An 18,639-nucleotide genomic window follows, 5' to 3' on the forward strand; every position below is an offset into this window, starting at 1 on the left:
TACACACGTAACAGTTGGCACTGTTCACCAGCTGGCGATGTTTTGAAAACAACGCAAACATACACCAAACGAATTACATACGTACCGACTAAAACCGTGATGCTATGTCATTATTGTATGACACAAATCTTGGTTTCTGGCGATTACTGGCATCGTGGCACAAATTGCTGTATAATGACGGCGTTTGTCATCAAATAGCCCCTACAGCACCACTATATATATGGACTGTAAATATCTTTTGATATGACCCTTAAAACAACCTGTCACATGGCGCACCTGAAACGAAACATGCCTATTCTGAAAGGAGACTTACACAGTGCCGACGATTCCACTTTTAGCTTGACAATATATACGTATTCACCGTCATTCTGCATGATAAAAGCAACATACAGGCATCAAGGGTACATTCGAGTATTGAATTATTGCTTTATGTTCTTTATTACAATGAATGCTTTATTTGAATAGCGAACAATCTATCCCATAGGCGCCTATGCAAATCTACACTATAAGATGCTATTTTAAGATTATATTAATCTCTCCTGCGAGCCACATGTTATCAACACAGGCGGCTATAATTTTCAGAGTCGTTTAAAACATTTTTGCATGAAATGTCTGAGATATTAACATGCTATTGTCACTATACATTAATACATTAATATATATATATATATATATATATATATATATATATATATATATATATATATATATATATATATATATATATATATATATATATATATATATATATATTGACTCGATTTCAGTTTTGCCGTTCTTGTTCGTATATACACGCCTCCTTTGTTCCAAAGAAATTCTTGTGTAAATTTGCCAACTTACCCGTATCACAGTATAGATGCTAGTTGCCAAGAAACTGGCGCGCCAGTCTTCTGTCTATGTACAATGTCCCAAATACGGTTTATCTTGACAAGTTGAAATCACATGATACGAGAACGCGTATGGAAAACGTTTGCTGTACCAGAATGAACAGTACTACTGAATGTTTCTACTTCCATGCGATAACTTTATAATTCATTTCCAAAAATACTTTTGAAACAAAGTTCAAACAAAATGCTACCAGGTAGCGGCGCCGACGGCTATTTGCGTTGTTGTTCAGTATAGCACGCCTTACATATCATAAACATACATACATACATATGTATTTAAATTGCTGTTGTGAATGGTTGCTAAGATCGAGCGAACATTCCCACCCCACAACGGCGAACAAAGTGGTTTAATCTACCGGTACCCAACTTGTCATGGACTCGAATCCGTGCATGTTAAAATAAACTCCATTGTGATTTGGAATGCACCATTTCTAATTGGGGTTCGACCCACCCCCTCTGGTTGTCATTCAATCTCAGGTCAAGTACAAGTATTATTTCTTTGCCTCCGACATATTTCCAGCATATTCGAACCCAGTCTTGTGGAATGCATTCAACACAACCTACGCTACGTAGGCAGGCAAAGCTATGTCATACAAATTACATTCTGTGCTTATATATTAGACTGGTTGCTACTGGTGACATAATTGCGAAATGGTGAGATATTTCGCGTGCACATCATAATTTCGCAATCAAACAATTATCCGTTAGTTAATGAGTTCCGCCTGTGAGAACACCTGATAGATAGTCATAGACTCTATACTATGGTTCTGTGCAAGGTAGCGACAGGAGAGTAGCGAGTAGTAGTTTAATTGTGGCGTGTGTATGAATGTTACCATATGCAATCTATACCGGGTACAGGTGATTTACAATTGTATATGGAAGGGCATGATGTGATAAAAATAAAACACACACAAACATAACATATTATTAGTGAACTACGACATTAGATGAAATTATTAAATATTCGCAGAATTTTCGCCACACGCGTCCATGCACCTAATAATAAAAGTAATTTGTCATCACTATTTGTAGGGAAATTTGAAATTCTTGTTTTGACGGACCAAACTAGACTTCCATGTAGTTTTTAATCAGAACGAATTTATAAGTTGTCCCTCTATATAGTTAGATTGCGTGTAAAACTGAATGAACGCGAAAATACAAAGAAACGTTTTATTGCGTTCTAAAGTAAAATTTTGACTATCGTTTCTTCCACCACACATTTGCATTCATCCCGTTTTTTTTGGCAATCTAATTTGGTTAACAACTCAGGAAATTCATTTTATTAAGAAAAACATGAAAAAATAAAAGACCCAATGTGAAAGGCTTATGTTGACATATTGCCATTATTGATGACCCCCTCCTTTAAATCTAGTGAATAAGCTAGTTCCGTTTATTTGAATATTTTGTTTACATATTAGAGAAAATGATGATCCGATGATAAAAAATTGCCGACAGTTTGGAACATAACGCGAATACGAACTGCATGTTATTTATTACATTTCTAACTTGCTCGCTATTTCTTTATTAATTTGTTGGTCTTCACATCGTACATACATAACGTCAGAAGAACTGTATGTTCGTAGACCCTAAGATCATATAATATTATCTAGGGAGCAGATTCTGCAGTTTTAGTTTTAAGGTAGTTACGACAAAGAACGAACGAACAGATTTTCATGAAGGGCTTTATTTCATGCTCAGTCTACGGTTGTTCGGAAAATTGAAATAAAACATGTGGCCACTGAACCCCAATTTCGGTAAAAAATATCCATTAAAATGGCGGTTTGGGGGCCATTTACCTTGCGTATGAACAAAACATTTTCTCATATCCCCAAATGTTGTTCAGTAAAATATAATATGTTATAAGTTATAAGATGGAAATTATGTCACTAATTATTCTGAAAATTCTGTTGAATACTATTTAAATTTAACATAAGTTGATATGAAATATTTCCAAAAATGCCCATTTGAAAAAAAAAATCAGACATTTATCCTCAAAAAACATATTTTGTATTGGTTAAAAAGCAAGAGTTGATAAATTGTGACTAAATCAACAATTTAGAATAAAATACAGGATAGAAGCACTGTGTATCCCTATGCACTACGTTCAATGCCGGCGAACAACTTCAATCACTTCTTCATCATTTGGTCGGTGACCATTCAAGAAAAAAGAACTTCATATCATATTTTGTTTTCGTTATGATGACGAAAAAAAGATATCTTTCTGCACAAATAAAATGAAATAAACAAGTGAATAAATAAATAAATAAACAAATATAAATAAAGTAACCAGTATTGAACATTCTCTGATGTAATAAACATAATTATTCTAATGTGTTCAAACAAATCAAATAATGCAAATCGTAATATAAATTGGGCTCTACAGATGTCACGGCGTTATACATTACAAATACGTGCTCGAATAAAGCCAGTATCTCATCAAAGACGCAGATTTGAGAAACAACTGTTACAATCGCATAGAGCTGTTTGACAAAACATTATAGAGCTCATCAAATCGATATACCTTGTGACACGAACTTTGTACTCAAGCCAGGGTCCCGAACATCCAATCCAAGCATAGAAGGTACAGTTGATACGATTGGCTGTGACGGTGATATGCGATGTGTCTGAATGTAAATTCAAACCCCGGAATGTAAACACGAGGCATACACTGACTTGTAGCGAGGGCCTCTGTGATAGCGGACCACCGTCACTGTATCGATAAAATTCCCACATTTGCCAAGTAACCTCCGGTATGTTGTATGTTCCACGACGATGACGACGACGAGTAGACTCGGTTGTCTCAGTGTTATTATGAATGCGATTTGGAACAATAATCGTATCATAGTACAAACAACATTTCATGTAGTAGTATCACGGAAAAAAAAACTGAATACATAAATTTAGGAATTGAATCCTCTTTTTTATATAGTTCATCCACATCATACTGTCACACACAATATATCACAACCACACTTTGTCACTAGAGGGCGCTACGTATTAAAAAGGCTTACTATCTTGATATTTAGTTGCTCGATTTCTTTTACACAATTACTGGGTTTTTGATAGCAAAACATTGAACTTGTAAAATCCACAACCCCGACCTCTATTCTAAGACAAATTTATCAATTCAATTTCATAATTTCACCAGGATCTAGATTTGTACTCCAACGAACACAAGCACAACAAAATACCAACATCCAACTTTATTCCGTAACTGACAATATATCAATGCTTGTAAATGTTGACACTTCAGAACAGACTTCGTGCTCCAAGTGTGAATTACAAGTAATGTATGCTTCATGGCAAACATCAACCAGAGATATTGTATTGATAACGCATTCATTATTGATTATTCGCTGGTTTTTAATTTCCCTATTCACGTGAAATTGTAGAATAACAATAGAACTCATTGTTCCCCTGCCCGTAAACTTTAAGCTCAGTGAAATTGCCCAAAACATCAAAATAGTGAAATTAAATGTCATTGAAAATAAATTACACAAAATAGCATCATTTTTATTTAAATAAATCACGCTAAAACGTGTAAACATTTACTAATATAATAGGTATGCGAAATTGAAAGAAGTACAAATCGGACTTAAATTTAAAGCAACAACGCCCTCTAGTATCACTGCAACCACACACCTGGGTGTTTGAACATAGACCCTGAAAAGGTCTATGATTTAAACGATCTTACAAATGGAATTAAGATACCAAGAAATACCAACACAACGATTACTAACAATTTATACATTGTCTACAAATATTGGAAATATCAGAATAATAGCGAGATTTTTTATTTTTATGTTTTCACCCCTTCCATTTATCTAATTTATAATCACGGCCCAGAGTAGGGTTTGCCGAACATGATTGTTGAGTTATTGACAAGCGCACATTCACGATCGAAAAAAAAAACAATCCCGTGAAAAACATCTGCGAATCGGTGGAGTCAATAAAGAGCGCCCTCAGCATTTGGTATGTCTGAAAGCAGCATTTCACTTGTTTTTTGGGTTACTAGTATTTGTATTCACATTGAGATTGACAGCACACCAACACATGGTACTTATTATTGAGATATGTTTACATAACTCTCCAAAACGTACTTTATTTACCGTAAATAAATCAGACCTAAAAACGGACACATAGGACGTCAGTGATATCAATGGCATAGAGAGCACTAAATGAATCCTGGGTAGTGGACATATTACTAGTATTCCATTTTCATCCACACCACACAATTATCAGAAGGAGTTAGCACCGGAAGGTAGATATCATATGTCCCAAAATGGTATGGATGAGAATGACGTGAAACAGAAGCCAACCAACAACCAAACAGATAAGCATCACTTGGCACTGTAGTCCTTAATAGTCCATAACGTCTACCTTTGACACTACCCACCAAGCTATGTTTGCACTGATTGGATACTCTAGCCCCAGACAATAAGCAACATGACCGTCCAACCGATTATCAATGCATTGCAAAGCAGCATTACAGGCGAGCAAACAAATACTGACATTTCAAATATATAGTATATATAAAGGAAGGACCTTACACTAAAATAGGAATTGTTCGGGACTTTTATACACATTTACTCTCATACATTTTCCAGAATTGTATACAGATCATGTATCAAAGTTGTTACATGCTGCTTATTAAGCTATTTAGAACTCAATGTTCGTCATTGCATTTTGGGATATATCATTGTACGATTTGTGTTAGACCATGAATATTCATGCGTTGATCATTATTTGAAAGGGCAACTGAGATTTTGACAATAATATAAATATATAAATAATGAATGCTACAAAATCATGGGTAACTTTATCATCTCAGTCATATCACAGCATTGCTTCATATACAATAAAACATAGATCAATACGCGAATGAAGAATTCCTAAACGTCATTTTGGGCTCACAAATGCACGCTTCTTTTGGAGATGTGAACGACAAATATGACATCTCACACAGCCAGAGGGCGCTCTTTATCAAAAACAAGTCATTATTAATGACCCAGTCCTCGTCCAAAATTTTGTGATCTGACATATCAATTTGATGCTGATGAAGTCATTGAGATTAGATTGAAACCATTAATAGGAGATGGAATTGTAAAAAAATATGATTTAGTGCTTTTACACGACGAGAAATGGACATTGGGCAGTCATATTGAATTAAATTACAAAAATAATGTATCTATTGGTATACTGTCTTTGTACAAAATTTAAACAGAAATGTTCATTGCATTCATGGGAAAGTATGCATGGGTATATGGGTATCATGAAAAACAAAATGGCCACCAGTCAGCCATATTAGTTTGAATCACAGAAAAAATATGACGTGCACCTATAACCAAATATGTATGATCATCATACCAAGTTTGATACAAATCGGCCCAGTCATCTCTCAGAAACAGCTGCGGACACGTTTAGGTATCAGAAATAGCAAATTTTACATCTAAAATGGCTGCCAGTCGGCCATTTTTGCTCCGATCATGAAGTAACTTGACACGCATATGTAAGACATTATGTATTGTCTTTATGTAAAGTTTGAACGAAATCCGTCAATGGGTGTCCAAGATATAACTCCGGGCGTACGTATGGATGGACGGACGGAACAAACTCAAATTAATAGTTATCGTTTTCGGACTTCGCTGTGCTTAAAGCGAGACCGTCGTCACCTACGCATGTGTCAGGCGACCATAGTATGTCATTGTTTACAAACAAGCATCTACCCACAAGCCGTTGCATTTTTAGTGTGTGTTGTTATCGCCGCTTGGGACTCAATTCCCCCGTGTACGCTGGTGACAACACTCCCGCTTTAACATAGATGTAATATGCAGTGAACAAAACAGGACAGGTAATTCAATAAAAGCAAGTTTATTTTTTTTCTAATTTTACATTTTTTTGATGAGAAATAACCCTTGATTAATATAATACAGCATAATAGGGCAACAATGACTTTGAAGACTCAAACAGCTACAAACAGTTCAAGGTTTGTTTTTATTACAAATAAACTTGCATCAAAATGTTACTACTTGTTTAACAAACAATACACACAGTGATTAATATATACATGAGTGGTGTTTAAAAGGAGCCAGATAAAACAAAATTCAGAAAAAAAAAATACAGATATTAATAATTCCATAACAGTTCTAAAAGCAAAACAGATATGATTTGGATTAGAAATTGCCAACTGGGAGCAATGAGCTTTAATTCTTAGCTCCTAAGGAAACAATCACGAGGATAACTTGCTCTTTCGGCTGTGCATTATTCCACCATCATGAAACCCCCCAATAAATCCATAATGTGATTCATATTTATAGCATACTTACTACCCTAAGGTAAGAACAGATATAATCTATATATATGAACGTATTTGTGGGTTTCTATGCAATATGTAATTCTCTAATCTTGAAATTAAAGTGAAACATGCCCACTGGTAGCTTTATTATTTCTGCTAAGGTTTTTCATTAGTAATGTTTGAATCAGCGACAATCACATAAACACAACATTAGTGTGTCAATTGCCATCTTGCAAAGAAGGATAGAGTTCATAGAGTGTCTCACGTTTACAAATTATCAATAAAAGTGGATGAAAATCATGTTTTATAAATGAAATTAGAAAAACAAAAATCATTTCAAACTGATAGTACTGGTAATTTCAAGAACTAAATTAGAATGGTTTTCAAAAATACATACTTAATGTGATACGCTTGTAATATTAAAACTAAGAAAAATTGAATATTGAAAATAAAAACCAAAATAACTAATGCTTGATACAACCCTTACTGGGTGTGGATCATTATATTAAGTGTTGGTGGTCAAATAATATGAACAGTATTTTGTAGCATTTTCCTCTTCACTTCAATTCATGTACATATGTGAGGATTCATTTATCTTGAAAATTGTTGTATTAAATTGAAATAACTAGTACCCCAACCATCATATCCAGGATAATGTCAGACTGAAAACAAAAGCACTTGAATCACTATAGTTCGTAATAATTGTGGAGAGAAAGAACCACCCCATCACCAAGTTCACACCTATCTATATGAGACATCAAAAAAACCCATAAATGATATTCAGAAAAGTTTGGCAAGTCATTTTAACATAGCACAAACTATTGGGATGGAGTCAAGACATCACACTTATAAGGTCTATATACAGGTATTAAATAAAAACTACATATCTCATAGCACCATTAAAAATGATCGCAAGTTTTAAAAGTTGTGTTGTAATATTTCAAATTGACACAGTAGTTGAGAAGACATCATTCATTCTTCTAGGAGAAAATGCCGAGCTTGAAAATTGTGGCCAATTATTAATTTTGTTTCATCAAAACTTGATTTAGGCAGCAGGGAGTGTATAAAGTGTAAGATCACAGTTTGGAGCAGTTACAGACTGTAGTTTATAGCAGGGCTTTGAACAATGAATGCAAACTAAGGGTGTAATTATTCAAATATTATTTTAGAAAATTGATAAGCTAGTATAAATTATTATCAGTATTGTAACGGTAAATAACATTGAGACAAGTACTTCTTTTAGGGTGGGATGGGGTGAGGTGGGTTGTGGGGGTGGGGATAAGGCTAAGGTGGGGGTGGTTATTTACATGTTGCACATCTATGACAGTTACAATACTGCATGGTTGGCTACTGAAAGTGCCAACACAAAATGACTTAAAAAGAAAAATATAGAAAACAATTAACAAAAGAGGAAGACAAAAAACGATTCAAGTTGAAAGTTGGCATCATAAAACAATGGAAGCTTGCAAGTTGAAGCACTGATAAGAAAATAATTACAAACGATCTGCTCCAATTACTTAGATTCTTATATATACATGTACACGTGTCCGACCAGAGACAAGAGACAATATTGTCGTTAGTCCAAACTAACTAACGGTGAGAGTTTAGTGTCTGTGGCATTCAATGGTGCATAGATGAGAAGACTTTACTGCAAATGGATAACAAAGTTGAATGAAAGAATCTGGGTTTAAAGCTGCAACTTGTATGCACACTAGCATTACAGGTGACACCAACAGTGTGATAGAAAGTGAGATTATTCAGAGTGAGCCCTCTGGTGGTGAAAATGGAAAATCCTTAGTCAATAAAATACTCAAAAATGTGACTGATTTAAAAAAAAAAGAGTCAACAAATAAAGATGTAGAATGAATGTATCATTTGCATTGACTGTCGGTTAATTAGTAAAATTGTGTAAGTAGGGGTGCTCCAACCTGAGCAAAGAAATACTTACTGTAAACATATTAATTATTTACTGGTTTTTAACTTAGCTATTTTTGCTGATTAGTACAATTCACTGAATTAAATCATTATGAACATGTAGAATGACAACATAACTCATTGATTTTCCACTGTTTGTGAAGTTAAATCCAATGAAATTACTCAAAACATCAAAATAGTGAAATTACATGCCAGGAATAATAATGGTTTAACAGTATTATATTTCCATATAATCCAAAACATGTCTGTTTTCCAGACTTTTCCAACTATCACAAAATTATCACAATTACACAGAATCAATTTTAACAGTGTTTAATTTCCGGGCAACGAATACAAGGTTGTACCATGCAAGCAGAAAAAAAAAAAAACAAGAAAAAATATTAATTTATACATATTTACATTTAATTTTTTAAATCAAACTACAATCCATGAATAAACGTAAACCATCTTCCTTCTGATTCACATTCCGACATGCAATAGTAGTGTATAAGAAGCACATTATAATAATATCCTTACACAAACTTATCTGAAACTCAGCGTTGGTGTGAGCATGTTGTACACAGACACATTTTGCTACATCTCTTCATATCCTTGTTTAAAAAATTTAAACAATGTGGTACCTTAGAGATGGCAGTCCGTTGGCATGGTTTATTTGTATAGCAAACTACAGTGACGTTATATAAAATACAAGTCATTTGCATGGCATATTTCAGGCTAACTTGAGTTGAATCATGAGACAAATGAATGTGCATATGTGTAACATAATGTATAAAGCAATTGTAAAGTTTGGGCATGATCGGACAAGACGTGTCAGCTCTCTTTTTCAAACAAAATGGTTACCAGTCGGCCATTTTGAATCCGATCTGCAAAACAAAGCAGATCCTAATATGAATGCACATGTATCCCAGAGCAAGAACAATCCTGGAATCTTCAAAATACAGGTGCAGATTGACGACACATGCAAAAACAAACACACAGAAATTATAAGTAGAAAAGCTACAAATTGGCTAATTATTATGCACATTAGGTAATTAATATGCACAGAGTTCAACCCCCAAGTCGTGAAGTCTGTGGATTATATCAGAGTAACTATGTACATTCATTGAAATCCATAGTTGTTCTTTGAGATATCAATAAAAAGCATAAAACTGGCAAATTATTATGCAAATTAGATATAAGCTTCCAGAATAAGATTTGCTAAACATTATGCAAATTAGAAAAATATAAACAGATTTCTACCAAGAATTAAGCAGGTCTGTGCATTATCCCAGTGTGTCCATGCAACAGATATTACAAACATACAGACGGACATAGTAGCCACAAAAACTACCATTGCACATAGGAGTCATGTAAAGAATTTCATGGTTTTTATGAATCATCATTAGCTAGTTTAGTATTAAATTTTTTTTATCTGCTGTTTTTTTCCATTTTTTTTTTCAAAGAACATAGGCTCCTGTAATATAAAGATGACTGCATTCTATGATTTCCTACTTGGATAGATGTATCTCTAATCAAGGACAATGTGTTTCAATGGGTGATAATTCCTCTAGATCTTTCTCTGTGAGTGCAGTTCTCTTCTCAATGGGTAGACTGGAATACCTCACATCCAATATTTCGTCTACTTCCTTGATAACGTCCAAAGCCTACCAAATAAAAAATGTATAGAATATAACTGACAAGATATGGGTTAGGGATTAAAGTTACTATGAGGGTGGTTCATTATTTCTGCCCCTCTAAGCCCATATATAGCTGTCAGGCCCCACAGATAACAATACATCCAAAACCGCCCTTACAAATACAAACCTCCGATTAAAGTCGCATGACTATTTTACTAGAGTTGCTGAGACCATTGCTTTTGGACAGCATTTGGCAGCAACAACCTATGAAACGCTACACAACTTTCATATTTGACATCAAATGCATCAAAAATATTAAAAATAAAGTTGCCCGAGGCACTAATGTATTTTGGCATGACATTATTATTCTAAAAGCATTGCTCACAACACTACCATATTTTAATACCACATAACATGCTGAAAGCCTCCACGAATAGCCAAAATGTTTGGGATAACACTGCATCAGCAGGCAATATGTGTTAATACATTTATTGATTATAAAATTTCATTTGCTAAATGTAAATACTTCAGGCCTTCCTACAAGATGAGGCTAAACAAACCGATAGCCAGAAGTCAGGTTTCTGTTGGGTAACGTCGGAATAAGTATTCAGTTCCTTTTCTGCCTGAGGTGGAAAAGAACACTGACGTGATTAAGCTGTACAAATCCATTTGATTACTTTTTTTTGTAATCGTTCTTCCCTGCATTTTATTGATTTTGTGCAAACTGATGAGTGTATGTTTACAGGTGAACAATGTCAAATGATTGAGCTAATAAATCGTTTTTCATTGTTTCGTTCATATCAAAAATGATGGATGCTTCTAATCTGTAGATACATATTCTTCTCAACAACAATTAACGTTTTACACTACATAAATATACATTAGGCAACCACAGTGTTCTAAATTTAGGTGGATAAAAATACATGTATCATGCAGGATTATACTCTATTGAATTGTCAGTTTTCATCCCGGAGTGGGAGGTTATTTGTGTCATAAAACAAATGATTCCTACCTTGTCTAGCATTTCTTTAGTATGTGCCGCTGATATACAAATTCTAGACCGCCCCTCAATAATGGATGTGGCTGGAAATCCAACAACAACAACACCAATGTTCCTCTTCAAACACTCGCGTCCAAACACACTGAAACAAGATAGATGATAATCAAACATGATACTGTAAACAATCTTTTCACTGGGATTTAATTTCATTATTTTGGTGACTTGAAACTGGGTTTAAACTTGGTAGGGGAACAATGAGTTTTATTGTTATTCTACATATTCACATGGATGAAGTATAGCGAATTTTACTTATCAACGAAACTAACAATAAGCAAATAATTATTGCATTTACAGTAGTTAGGAGTAGGTCAAAGTAAAGACTGTGCTTGCTGAGCAAAGACAAAGTTTAGTAGATGACCTGTCTCAGGTTATGTAAAATAATGTTGAATACTTCATTTTCGCTATTCAAATCAGCCAAAATAAAATCCAGGTATAAATCAGTGATAAATAAATTTAGAACAAGCCATGCATGGGACAGTCCCTGTTAGTTATCAAATTTAATATATATAGTTTTGTTTATACGTGTAGTAATATAATTGGAACATAAACATGTCAGAGATATGGATCCAGAAGATGATGCTTGATTATAATGATTTTTTAACATTAAAATGATTGACATCTTGTATCTGATCGTCAAACGAATACTTGTCCATATTGAAAAATATTGCTCTGGAGCAGCATTAATTAAAACAAAATGGCTGACTAGTATATATTATATATCTATAACATGATCATAATCAGTCAAAGATAATCATATTAGAGATATGGCTCTAGAACTGCATTCATTAAAACAAAATGGCCGCCAGTCCGCCATTTTAAATTGGATCTGAAAAATAAATTGATGTGCATCAAGGGCCCACAATGTCCAACGTATGTACTAAGTTTGAACAATATCCACCCATAACGCCAAGATCAAGTTCTGGAATGCCAGAATTGACTTTTGATTATGTCTAAGATACAAGTCCAGACGCACGCACACATGCACGGACACACAAAACATCAAAACATAAGTCAAAGCATAAGTCAAAACATAAATGTGTCAGTTCAATTCACAGATTTCGGCTTCATGCATGCTTCATGCATGAAGAAGAAAAAAACCTGACAACTCCAATCTCATTTTTATTGTCTATATTACTTACATGTAGTCATTTTAAAATTATCTGATTCAATATCAGAGTTTAAACAGCATTCAATACTGTAGTTTCTATGATTGTCACTGAATCTTTGCCACAGGAACTAAAAGTTAGTAGTTGTAATTATAGATCGAAGCAAGTGACAATACATTCAATCTGTCACACTGTATTATGATGCAGACACAAAAATAAATTTTTTAAAACTGGGTTCTCATACAAAATAAATTTGTTCTAAATAAAATTTATCACATAGCAAATAGAGCTGGAGAGAAAGAGAGAGAGAGAGAGAGATAGCCCCAAGTTATATTTTTGACCCTCAAATGTTCAATTCTCTATCATATCGTAAAATACAATATTACAATACAATATTTAATAAATAGCTATTTAAAAATATATTTTGATGGGAAACAGACTAGACTAGCTCTGCATGAGCTAATTTCTGTTTCCCAGCCATAGAATAATATTATTATTATTTATCAATATTTATTAGTTATTATTTATTGTTGTATTGATATTCTTTTGTGTAATCTATGGCAAATAAACATTATTATTATTATTATTATTACTACCCAAAGGCCCTGAATCTGCATAAAATTTTGATGTTAAATTTGGTTATGAAAAATCATGCAAATATGCGATATTGCGGGGTTTGTGACATACAAGTATAAGTATATTAATACAAATAAACTCAAACACAGCACTTCACCTGAAGAATGTATCAAATTTCAACATTAGCATTGAGTGATAAGTGCATGCATGTTCCTGGGCCATGGCGATCAACGCTACATAACAACTGCTAATAAAACATCTTACACCTAATGATGGGATATAGTAGCTCAACAGTGTCACACGTGATTCAGAATTAATTTTATGCTTGATAGAATGATAGACTGTGACACACACACACTATCTTGTATGGAATCTATTTCCACCTGTATTGAATATTGGGACCTGAACATTTATACCTATTTAATATGATGAAAGATGTCCATGAAGCAACACAGACTGAGAGAAGCTTGACACTTTGTCTCAAGAGGGCAGCCTCTCACACTGATGCCACCATCTGATACAATTTATTAATGACTTACATTATTTTTGCTGGTATATACATCAACAATGGCACAACTGGTGAATCATCATTACCATAAAGAATAAAACCCATTTCATGTAATCGGCGGCGTAAATATCGAGTGTTCCAGGCTAACTGTTTAAGTCGCTGACGACCTGATTTTTTAAAGAGAAAACAGATGATTTTTGAAATGATAAATGATAAAGATTGGAAGACAAGAACAAAACACAGCAATCTGTGCAAGAACACTAAAACATAAAAATCTAATAACAAAATGAATAAATTAGAATGTATATTAGTGTGAGCTGAACATTTTTATTAAATTAAATGTTAATTATTATGCAAATTAGGTAATTAATAAGCCCATATTTCAACCAAAAACTAAGCAGGTCTGTGGATGAACTCGAAGCATCCTAACACTTTTAAACACAAGACTTAGTTGAATTTTGAGGACTTAAGTCAAAAGTCAAGGTCACATATCTGTATATGTTTTTATGCAATATGACTACAAGAGAAAATAGCTAATCCTTTCAAATTTCACATACATGCAAGACTCGATTAAAATTTAAGGTCTATGCAACCATATAGCTCCAAGGGTTGATATGAATATTGATATTAAAGAAATCTGGCTCAGCCTGGCATCTGAGGAGAGACATCTAGTTTACAGGAGTGAAACTTTATATCCATTAGTTAATTATTTACATTTCATACATACCGGTATCCATAGTTTACAAATAAAATCACATAATGCATTTCATACATACCTGTGTTAGTTCCATCCAATCCCATAATGCATTGCATACTGGTTATAATCTGTTGTGCAACTGGTGCAGGCATAGACGTAGCATAACAAGCACTGTGAGAGCGGGATTTCAAATGTTCAATTAGAGCCTGCAAAACATCAACACCCTACGAGTTAAATTATGTTCATTTCATCAGAAAATAAAATGTTATGTGTACATGTACTGTGTACACATTTTTATAACATCAGAAAACATACATTACAGCAACCTTTTATAGTACTAAAGTTGTATTATTGTATATATTTTGTTTGTATATTTTTACATAATGAAGTATTATTATACATCTGGCAGTGAAAGTAATAGAATTCCTCCACTCGTAAAACACTGAATGAACATATTCGAAAATGTTTCCTTGTTCCTTGTGTATTTAAATGAGTTTCCTTGTTTGGGAAAATTGTGTTTGTTTACATCAGACACAGCGGCAATGTAGCTTGATGACTGAAATAGAATCATTTCACAAAATGCAAATAGTCATGGAGTACAGGAAGTAAAAAGTGTATAATATTATTCACTCAGGCAGCAAGGGGGTCACATCGACCTTTGTTATGTATCAGTTCATATGGTCACTGACATAAAAACATGTGTTAAATACCAAATGTAATATATGTGTGTCAGGAAATTTACAGCTGAATATTACCAATTTTTTTTTAGCATCCTAGGGAGTCAGCAAGTCCATTGAATTGCATGAAAACTGACAATTTTGAATGTGACTCTCCTAGTTAATCAAAATCCCTCAAGATCTGTTTGAGGAATATCAGCCTCTTGTATGGTTTCCTGTCCTGTCCCGTTCTTTCTAACTTTTATGTTATATGAAAACTCAAAGCATTTATTGCCACTGCATCTAAGCTAATGTTGAACATTCATACTTCCTAGGTTAGTTGTGTTGAGATGTTCTGAAGCAAGATTTGAAACCGTTGTTATATTTTATATTTTCAGTTGTCCTAATAAAAAATAAATCAGCCAGATTCCGACACCAGAACGATAGATTTTGATTCATGGCTCATTTTACTACACATGCAATTTAGCAACGTAACAACAATAACCTCACCATATTGACTAAAATTGAAGAAAAGATGTACCTTAGAACCAGCGATATATCCACCAGCTGCTCCAAAACTCTTTGTAAATGTCCCCATCATTATATCCACATCCCTGGGATCCAACCCAAAATAGTCCACCACACCTCGTCCATTTGGACCCAAAGCACCAATACTGTGTGCTTCATCCAGATAAAGATACGATTTATATTTTTTTTTCAGTCTGATCATTTCAGGCAAGTTAGCTATGGATCCCTCCATGCTGAAAATGACAACAAAATGAGATGGTTATTATTTATATTTCACTTGGTCAGGTGACCTATTGGTCGTGCGTTTATTTTGGTAACTCCTCTCATGGTCTCTTGGTCCACTCTCATGAAATGAGTAAGAAAAAAATTAACATTGATGAAATAAATAGAGGTATGAGAACATTGACCATAAAAGATCAACAATCCTGAATGCTGAGTCTGAGGAAGATTCATTGCACTTCAAGAGTACTAGAGCAATCAGTTTTATTGTTCACTCATTATCTCCACACTATGACTATGAACAAACAACTCGATTCAAGCAATTTTGATAATTGAACAACATAAATGTTCAGTTGTTGGAATTCATTTTAATACCATATCTTACAGTTTGTGTAATGTCGCTCCAAGAAGTGAATTCATTGTATACTGTAAAATCTGTATTAGAAGCCGTGGTTTCTATTAAAATGGTACAATGCAACAGAGGGGATGCGGTTTCTATTAGAGCATTTACACATATGAAAAATCATGGATTTTTTTGTTTCTCAATTGTTCAAAAAGAATGGGTGCAACTTCTATTAGGGATGCGGCTTCTAATACAGATTTTACGGTACTTTTTATAAAAAAAGTGCACCTACCTGTATATACCTTCAACAATAATAAGTATTTTTTTCCATGGCCTATGCGTTCGTGGTTGACCATTTAGTATTGCTTGGCGTAATTTTAGTTCCAAACTATCCATATCTGCAAAGAATAAAAGGATTATGTATTTTAATAATGTCTAAGATGAAAGCCTTCAAGCTACTGAGATCAGATGTCACATAATTAGATATGAACACAATACAGGGCAGCAAGTGAATGCTTTCTTGGGTAGGAGCGTGAAAAACAACAAGTACCTACGCAGTAGTACGGTATCATTAAGGTACTATTCTACATGCCAAGTTGTAATTCTTCATGCCATCTGACCCTATTTTTTTCCAATTCATTTTTTCTATCAGTGGAGCATTCAGCAGGTTATGAGTTAAGACATATATTTACAATCACTGTGATGTTATCATTTGACTATATATTTAATAAATCTGCCTTTTGCATTTCAAAATTCATTTTTTTAAGGAAAACTCCCATGTTTTGTCAAGAATGTACCCTATAATTTTTACTCCAGATTTGCCAAAACAATATCAAAACATGGAAAAAACAAAAACGAAAATACAACAAGACACATGATACAAGCATAAATATGAACAGATGGCTCAATATTAATCAGATACAGTTGTATTTGAAGTGGACTAGCCACAAACTTCAATGATGTTTCTCAAAAGGCTTATTTTTAGTACATCTATTTTTTATTAACCAAAATATCTGAAGGTTATTTTTACACTTTCATGAATATTATGGTTGCTGTTCCATAATAAACGCATTCTATCTAAGAGTAAGGAGTGCGACTGTCAACATGCACAGACCAAATAATGACCTAACAAGAATAAATTCTATGTTATCCAGGTAATCATTGCTTTAACCCACAGTGTAAAAGTGCAGAGAGTCAGGACTGAGACGGCACATGGCGAAAAAACCTTGATCTTTGTCTCAATAGAAAGTAGAGACCAAAACTCTGCACATGATGAGATTTGCTGCCTGAATGCTCAGCACGAACCAAAATCACACCCTCAACATTGAATTTAAGAGAACATATACTGATTCATACTAGTATGACATGCTGATAGAAGGAAGTGCAGCAAAATATAGTCCGATGCTTTAGTAATCAACGAAACGAATGCAGAACGTTGTCTGCGACACATTTTTATGTGCTGCTGCAACCAGTTTTTTTTTGCAATGCTACATCTTGTACATTGACGTGAAAACACAGTTCTTTGCCGTTCATGTGCACAAAGACTCATAATAAATACTGTAACAGCAAATGAATATGATTTCAATAAAGTAATTAATATTATCATCATATGCATATCGTCTACCATGTTTTGGTCAACTACTATAAAATCTGTATTAGAAACCGCAGCTTCCATTAAAATGTTACAATGCAACAGAGGGGATGCGGCTTCTATTAGAGCATCTACACATATGAGAAATGATGATTTTTTGGTTCTCAATTATTCAAAAAGAATGGGTGTGACTTCTATTAGGGATGCGGCTTCTAATACAAATTTTACGGTAACAGATAAACAAGGGTGTGATTTCAACATGAGCCAAGTGGGTCCAGACTAACGTGAACGCAACTGCCTCAAACAAGAAGAATTGACATCTTTGGCATGTGCCGAGATCCTGTAACATTAACATAGTATATGTTACCCTCAGTGGAAGACCAGTATTTGGATCAAATCAGAGAATACACATGCACAAACCAGAGAATATATGTGCACAAATCTGGGAACACTATGCACAAATCTGGGTACACTATGCACAAATCTGAGAACACTATGCACAAATCCGGGAATACATGTGCACAAACCTAGAAATGCATATGCACAAATCTGAGAACACTATGCACAAATCTGGGTACACTATGCACAAATCTGGGAACACTATGCACAAATCTGGGAATAC

The 18,639-nt window shown here is 34.0% G+C and overlaps 1 protein-coding gene across 1 annotated transcript in view; it reads right to left on the reverse strand.

The window, feature by feature from the left end:
- Positions 1 to 6,742: 6,742 nt before the first annotated feature.
- The window catches only part of LOC100374924 (serine palmitoyltransferase 2-like), a 39,658-nt gene continuing 27,761 nt past the window's right edge, over positions 6,743 to 18,639 (reverse strand). Inside the window, exons 7-12 of the mRNA XM_006816855.3 lie at positions 16,719 to 16,824; positions 15,878 to 16,097; positions 14,760 to 14,886; positions 14,015 to 14,150; positions 11,746 to 11,875; positions 6,743 to 10,760 (exon numbers count right to left, since the gene is read on the reverse strand). Of these exons, the coding sequence (XP_006816918.1) occupies positions 10,629 to 10,760; positions 11,746 to 11,875; positions 14,015 to 14,150; positions 14,760 to 14,886; positions 15,878 to 16,097; positions 16,719 to 16,824 (851 nt within the window). The 3' untranslated portion in view covers positions 6,743 to 10,628. The remainder of the gene's footprint in view (positions 10,761 to 11,745; positions 11,876 to 14,014; positions 14,151 to 14,759; positions 14,887 to 15,877; positions 16,098 to 16,718; positions 16,825 to 18,639) is intronic.

Source organism: Saccoglossus kowalevskii, chromosome 6 (genome assembly GCF_978046115.1).
Source record: "Saccoglossus kowalevskii chromosome 6, keSacKowa6.1, whole genome shotgun sequence".
Lineage (NCBI taxonomy): Eukaryota > Metazoa > Hemichordata > Enteropneusta > Harrimaniidae > Saccoglossus > Saccoglossus kowalevskii.